General features: G+C 42.2%; 1 protein-coding gene across 7 annotated transcripts in view; it reads right to left on the bottom strand.

Annotated features, from left to right (window-relative positions):
- Window positions 1-4,406: 4,406 nt before the first annotated feature.
- The window catches only part of LOC111968227 (neurexin-1a), a 64,014-nt gene continuing 60,591 nt past the window's right edge, over window positions 4,407-7,829 (bottom strand). For 6 of the 7 annotated variants that reach the window (XM_023993150.3, XM_070444891.1, XM_070444890.1 and 3 more), the window contains one exon: window positions 4,407-6,280. In XM_023993150.3, coding sequence (XP_023848918.2) covers window positions 5,979-6,280 — 302 coding nt within the window. In that variant the 3' untranslated portion in view covers window positions 4,407-5,978. Of the gene's footprint in view, window positions 6,284-7,829 lie in introns of all 7 variants that reach the window. The other variant, XM_070444894.1, reaches the window with a different exon arrangement.

The raw sequence follows: 7,829 nt of genomic DNA, 5'->3' as shown, positions 1-7,829 counted from the left end.
GTGTGTAGATTGATGAGGAAAACAATGGACGTAATCAATTTTAGAATAAGGCTGTAACATAACAAAATGTGGAAAAAGTCAAGGGGTCTGAATACTTTCCGGTGGCACTGTATGTGTGTGTAAGGTGTGTGTAGGCGTGTGTTCTCTATCCTTACAGAGGTCTATAGGGAATGCTTACCAGCTTGAGGTGCATGTAAGGTGTGTCTGTACTCTGGTTTTACAGCGGCCTATGTATGGCGTGTCATTCAGCGTAAGTGCAGRTGTGMATGTTMAAGGTGTGTGGGTATAAGTAGTGTTGGTAGTTGAATACTCTGTTCTTACAGAGGTCTGGGGCATGCCGTTGAGGGTGAGGTGTGTGTAAAGCAGGGGTGTCAAACTAATTTTGCCCCGGGGGCCGCATTCAGCCTTCAATAAGTGTCACGGATCCCTCCGGAACTGTCATTATGCACACCTGGTCTCTATTCCCATTTGATTAGTAATTGTATAAGTGTGCCCTTTGTTCACCATTGTCCTGTCGATTATTGTTCCTATGTCCGTTGGTCGTGTGAGTACCTGTACTGTGTTGTTTTGCCTTTCGTGCCACTTGTATTGCGCAGATGATTAAGGATCTCGTCCCGTGTGAAAATCATTGTGCGCTTGTGTGTGTTCGGGTCTCGTCCCGTGTGAAAATCATTGTGCGCTTGTGTGTGTTCGGGTCTCGTCCCGTGAATTTATTAGAGGTACTCCTCGCTCTATACGTGTTTGTTTGGTCTTCGTCCCCGTGCCTTTACACGGCACGCTGTAATTTGGGTCAATAAAAAACCCTATTACGCATTCCTGCGCCTGTCTCCCGATCCCTTTATACCAACGTGACAACAATGTCCGGAGGGCCGCACAAAAAATTTGCTATATTTCCTCGCTGTGAACATTTTCAGAAAATCGTCCTCTGTCCATCGTTTTGGGAATTTTCGATGCTCCCTGACTGTCTAGCTTTCATTTCGGTGATTATTAACAAACTGGACACACACTTGTTTTTGATTTGTCATTACAGGGTATTGTGTGTAGATTGATGACGAACCAAATAAATGTAATCCATTTTAGAATAAGGCTGTAGCATAACAGAAATGTGGAAAATATTATGAACTATAACACAGTAACTAACCAACAGTCACTACAGTGTGGTAACTTTGAACCCGTCATGTCCCTGCCCTGATCTCCATGTTCAATCAGCAACACATCTCCTCCACCAATGTTTACATGCACACAGGTGCTTCAGCAGTGCCCTCACTCCTCTCTTCCCAGAAACTCATCTCTCCTTTCCTTTCTCCGTCTCTCTCTGGTCAGCAGTGTGTGTGCATGAGTTTGAGAGTAAGAGTGTGCGAGAGAGAGTGTGTTAAAGAGAGACAGAAAGAGGCTGCTGTTTCTTCCTGTAGTGTTGTGTGTGTGTGTGATGGTGGTCACAGTGTAATATAGACCTTGGGAGATGGGGTTGGATAAACTGTTCACTTGTCCACCAATCCCCTGGATCCCTAACCCCTGACCTTTGTCCCCTTCCCCTAACTCCAGAGGATCTTGTGGATATCTACTGCGACCAGGGAGTGTGTATAGTCTGTTTGTTTGTATGTGTGTGTCTGAGGGGAACAATGTGGACATTATGTTCTCTAACACAACACTCTTAAAATGGTTATTCGGTAGTAGAGGTCGACCGATTATGATTTTTCAATGCCGGAGGACAAAAAAAGCCAATAACGATTAATCGGCCGATTTATATATATATATATTTTTTAAATATATATATATATCATACACACACACACATTTTTGTAATAATGACAATTGCAACAATACTGAATGAACAACGAACACTTTTATTTTAACTTAATATAATACATAAATACACACACACAACTCTGAAGTGACAATGATACTGAAGAGTCTGCTTAGGAGACAAATACTCTCAACTGTTTGAATAAAAATAGAGTTTAAGTTACCTGTGATGAATGTTGAAAACAAAAACTTTAATTTCTATATGCAGGAAATCCTATTTTAATAATGGGCATAGTAAGAATTGACAAACAAAGTGCGAGTCATAATTCCCATGACATCTAACAAAATCTGAAAAGCGGTTCCTTCATTTATTCCATAGGATATTTTTAGATTCACTTAAAAGAAGGTCTGTGTTTCGTGTAGGCTTACATCACCGTGCCAATTTTATAACTGTGTAGATATCCATAGGACAAGGTAACTCTGATCAATATTGGCTAAATATAAGCGAAGATACATTTTTTTGTAGAGTGGATTTATGAAAATATTTTGACAAACGTTACCTTATCCTAGTGAGATTTACACGAGTATCAAAACGTCGAGGCGGTTTAAGCCTGCACGAAACACAGACCTTATTTGAAGTAGATCAAGACATTCTCTATGGAAGACATGAACGGTAAAATAACGAAGGAATCCCTTTCAAGTTCAGCCGCAAGTTATTACAGGAATTATAACGCGTCGACTATTTCTCTCTAAACCATATACCTTTGACTAATCCGGAAACTATCACCTCGAAAACAAAACGTTTATTCCGTTCCGTATTTTATCTAACGGGTGGCATCCATGAGTCTAAATATTCCTGTTACATTGCACAACCTTCAATGTTGTCATAATTACGTAAAATTCTGGCAAATTAGTTCGCAAAGAGCCAGGCGGCCCAAACTGTTGCATATACCCTGAATGACACAATTTCACCTGGTTAATATTGCCTGCTAACCTGGATTTCTTTTAGCTAAATATGCAGGTTTAAAAATATATACTTGTGTATTGATTTTAAGAAAGGCATTGATGTTTATGGTTCAGTACACATTGGAGCAATGACAGTCATTGATTGATTGTTTTTTATAAGATAAGTTTAATGCTAGCTAGCAACTTACCTTAGCTTACTGCATTCGCTAACAGGCAGGCTCCTCGTGGAGTGCAATGTAATCAGGTGTTAGAGCATTGGACTAGTTAACTGTAAGATTGCAAGATTGGATCCCCCGAGCCGACAAGGTTAAAAATCTGTTGTTCTGCCTCGTTCCTAGGCCGTGATTGAAAATAAGAATGTGTTCTTAACTGACTTGCTTAGTTAAATAAAGATTAAATAAAGGTGTAAAAAAAAAAATAATAATAATAAAAAACAAATTCGGAAATTGTTATGAAAACTTGAAATCGGCCCCGATTAATCGGATATTCCGAGTCGACCTCTATTCGGTAGTAACCCTTTTTGGTTCCAGGGAGTACTATGTTGGGTTCCATGTAGAACCCTCTGTGTAAAGGGTTTTTACATGGAACCCAAAAGGGTTCTACCTGGAACCAAAAAGAGGGAGAGAGAATGGGATAGAGGGAGGGATAAAGGAATATTGTTGTGTAGGAAATTTGCTAAATAACTTCACTTATGTCATATTTTTGAATAGAAGAGAATAGAATAGAATAAAAGTCAAGGTAACTTCACTTGGGTAATATTTTATTGACTCGTTTGATCTTCAAAACTATTTTTCATAATAAAGTTCCACTTTATGTTCTTCAAAGAACTGTAACAATAAAAATAAAAGTAAAATACTGTAGAAAAATTGTATATATATAAAATCAAAAGGCTAAATGAACACTTAGATGAAGAACACCACAGTTCAATGCTCCTCCTTCACTTCAGATAGAAACAGAGAGAGGAGAAAGGGAGAAAGAGAGAGCGAGGGAGAGAGGCGTCGACTAGAGGGAGAGAGGAACAGAGAGAAATAGGGATAAAGGGATAGATAAAGAGAAGGAATCAATTAGTTACATTTTTCTGTCTAATCTTTAGGTTTTATTACTACTATGTCTTTAATGCTTTATGTCCCGCCCCCAGTCTGATTCCCATGCATGTGATTGGTTGGCAATATTGCTTGGATGACCTGGGGGAGCGTGCTTGCCGACAAAAGCTAGAAATACAATGTCCAGATTAGTCACAATGGAGACTACTGGCTGTTCTGGACAGTGAATTTCTATCTACTCTGTTCTTGCAGTGGCTATGTGTCTCAAATGGCACCCTATTTCCTGTGCACTACTTTTGATCAGAGCCATGAAGGTTTAGGGTCAGCACTAATAGGGCACTACTTTAAACATCTGCCATTTGAGACATACACAGTCTTACATGCACTGAATGACATCATAGTCACACCTTTAACCTTCTCCACAAGAGCGCCGCCCCCCCCGCCCCCCCCCCCACTCTGCCTGGCTGGAATTGATCACATGGACAACGAGAGGGGCAGCATTCAACGCAATGTGAACACACAGGATGCTCGGAGAGGGAGGGCCAATGAAAGTAAAGCAACTCAAATTCTATTAGCCAATGGCATCATGAACAGCTCTATCATTATAGAAACACATGATAACACTTAGTATTCTGTTTTTGATTATTTTACAGACATTTTTTTTTTGTAATATAAAACGATCATCAGAGCACGTATAGTTGTCTATAGGACAGGCTTTAAAACAGGGCTGGGCCTGTGGCAGGAGGACATACCCAGCCTTTACACCAGGGTTACTCACTAAACCACAACCCAAAACAAACACACCACCCTGGCTCTCAGAGACCCTGGAGCCTGGTCACACTCTTTTAGTCAGTTGTATCTGCTGTGTGTTGGAGACGATGGAACGTTGTTGTGTGTACAGCATTTGTCCTGTCTTCTTATTGATGATTGCTATATGATGTTAGTTCTGAAGTTAGCTTATCCTGTTATGTGTTGTCTGTCTGTCACTATTAAGCCCTGTAATAATTGGCCCTCGGGTGGTGGATCATGTGGTAGGCTTCGGTGAGCCAGGTGGTAGGTTATTATAAGCCCAGGTGGTGGATCATGTGGTAGGCTTCGGTGAGCCAGGTGGTAGGTTATGGCTGTGCTGGGTTTAGGAGTAACCCCTGTCGTCTCTGCTCTGTTAGAAACACATGGAGTAAGATAATTCAACGTGCAACAATTTCCCCAAAGAGTCTAAACTGCCCACATGTTCATCATCATTCTTCTTTTTCTTCATCGTCGACTTCAGCATTGTCATAATAATATCATCATTATCGCAGATATCGTTGCCACCGGTCAGGGATGAAGCTCTGGTAATGAAGCTCTTGTGGTGTTGTAGGAGGTGTGTGTGAGTGTGTGTGTGTGTGTTGTGTGTTTTGTGTAGGTAGGTAGGTAGTTCTGGTGTCTCTGGTCTCCTCTCCAGAGTCAAAGTCTCTCGTTTTCATAGTCTGGATGGGTTGATACAACGTTGTAACGTACGTTGTATAACGTTGGAAAATAAATGTCCCAGCAACATTTCAAACACACACAGCTCCTTAGTCCACGTACACGCCCTACTCCATCCCTCCCCAGCGAGTCGGGCAAACAGAGCAACCATGGCAACCCTGGTGGGTGTGACTCTTCCGGGCTTATTGGCGTGGTAACGTCCATTCTGCTGACTGGTGGGCTAGGGTTAGGGGCAGGGTTCAGGTAATCTGGTGTCCCCCCATTGGACAACACCAGCCTTACACAAAACTGAAACTGGGAGTTTATCAGGGTGTTAATCTGGATATACTGATTTTGACTCCGTACGACAGAACACTAGCGTTTGTTTTTTGGTGTTCTTTCCCAGTCTGCCCCCCCCCCCCTCTCTCTGAGTCTACAGGACAGTTTATAGCAGGGAGAGACAGGGGGCTGGTCCTTGAAAATAACTTCTCTTTACTGGTCCTGTACTAGGAGTCTACCTGGTGATTACTCTGCTTGTCATTACGGTTATTCTGGTCGAACACAGGCCTCACACAGAGAGGCTGTGGTTAGTGGTTACTATTACTGTACAGTATGGGTCTCTGCCCTCATGGCAGTCTCTTTGTCTCTGTGTGTTTCTTTTCTGTGTGTGTGTGTGTGTGTGTGTGCGTCTCAGGGCATGTCCTCCTGTATGTGTGCATATGTCTGTATAAGAGTAGATGTGTATATGTAAATGTCATAAGGGTGTCCCTCCCCTCCTCACACGTAGTACTCCTTGTCTTTGTTCTTCTTGTTCTTGGAGATCTTGGCGATGCCCAGCGGCTTGTCCTTGGTGCTGCCGTTAGGCTGGGTGGCAGAGTTACTGATGTAGTTGCGGCTCTCGTCCACGTGGTACGAGCCCTCGTCGCGGTTGCGGTACTTGTACATGGCGTAGAGCAGGATGAGGATGCAGAGGGCGGCGGCCGCCACGATGCCCACCACCATGCCTGTGGTGCTGCTGGACTCCCTCACTACCTCTGATGTCCCCGGGAATGGCTTGACCTCCGGGAGAGGGGGGTGGGCTGCTGGAGGGAGGATGACGGGAGAGGGAGAGGGAGAGGGAGAGGGGGACAGTGAGAGTTGTCTGTAAAGTCCAACATTTTTCTCTATGTTAGTTGCCATCATTGTCCATCTTTCTGTTTAGTCTGAAGTTGTTTTTGCTTTGGATTCTTGAAAAGCGCTACATAAATTCCATGTATTATTAGTATTATTCATGGAAATAATACAGAACAGTGCTCTATAGTTTCACTTGCAGCAATTATGCAAGTGTGTGATCTCAGGATAAACCTGCTGCACATTAAACCTAAATGTTTCTCCAGTCAACTAGTCATATTGTTAGTGTGTAAGGGTAGTACATGTTTCTCCAGTCTACAAGCCATACTGTTAGTGTCTGAGGGTAGTGATTGTTTCTCCAGTCTACTAGCCATACTGTTAGTGTGTGAGGATAGTAAATGTTTATCCAGTCTACTAGCCATACTGTTAGTGTGTGAGGGTAGCAAATGTTTCTCCAGTCTACTAGCCATACTGTTAGTGTGTGAAGGTAGTACATGTTTAACCAGTCTACTAGCCATACTGTTAGTGTGTGAGGGTAGTAAATGTTTATCCAGTCTACTAGCCATACTGTGTATGAGGGTAGTAAATGTTTCCTCCAGTCTATTAGCCATACTGTTAGTGTGTGAGGATAGTAAATGTTACTCCAGTCTACTAGCCATACTGTTAGTGTGTGAGGGTAAATTTTTTTATCAAGTCTCCTAGCCATAATGTTAGCGTGTGAGGGTAGTAAATGTTTCTCCAGTCTATTAGCCATACTGTGTATGAGGGTAGTAAATGTTTCTCCAGTCTACTAGCCATACTGTTAGTGTGTGAGGATAGTAAATGTTTCTTCAGTCTATTAGCCATACTGTGTATGAGGGCAGTAAATGTTTATCCAGTCTACCAGCCATACTGTGAGTGTGTGAGGGTAGTAAATGTTTCTCTAGTCTACTAGCCATACTGTAAGTTGGTGAGGGTAGCAAATGTTTTTCCAGTCTACTAGCCATGCTGTTAGTGTGTGAGGGCAGTAAATGTTTCTCCAGTCTACTAGCCATACTGTAAGTTGGTGAGGGTAGCAAATGTTTTTCCAGTCTACTAGCCATACTGTTAGTGTGTGAAGGTAGTAAATATTTATCCAGTCTACTAGCCATACTGCTAGTCTGTGAGTGTAGCAAATGTTTATCCAGTCTACTAGCCATACTGTGTATGAGGGTATTAAATGTTTCTCCAGTCTACTAGCCATACTGTTAGTGTGTGAGGGTACTAAATGTTTATCCAGTCTACTAGTCATACTGTTAGTGTGTGAGGGTAGTACATGTTTCTCCAGTCTACCTGCCATACTGTTAGTGTGTGAGGATAGTAAATGTTTCTCCAGTCTACTAGCCATACTGTTAGTGTGTGAGGATAGTAAATGTTTCTCCAGTCTACTAGCCATACTGTTAGTGTGTGAGGGTAGTAAATGTTTCTCCAGTCTATTAGCCATACTGTGTATGAGGGTAGTAAATGTTTCTCCAGTCTACTAGCCATACTGTTAGTGTG

Source organism: Salvelinus sp. IW2-2015, linkage group LG8 (genome assembly GCF_002910315.2).
Source record: "Salvelinus sp. IW2-2015 linkage group LG8, ASM291031v2, whole genome shotgun sequence".
Lineage (NCBI taxonomy): Eukaryota > Metazoa > Chordata > Actinopteri > Salmoniformes > Salmonidae > Salvelinus > Salvelinus sp. IW2-2015.
Note: the sequence above shows the minus strand (reverse complement) of the source record. Positions and strands in the feature narration are given on the sequence as shown.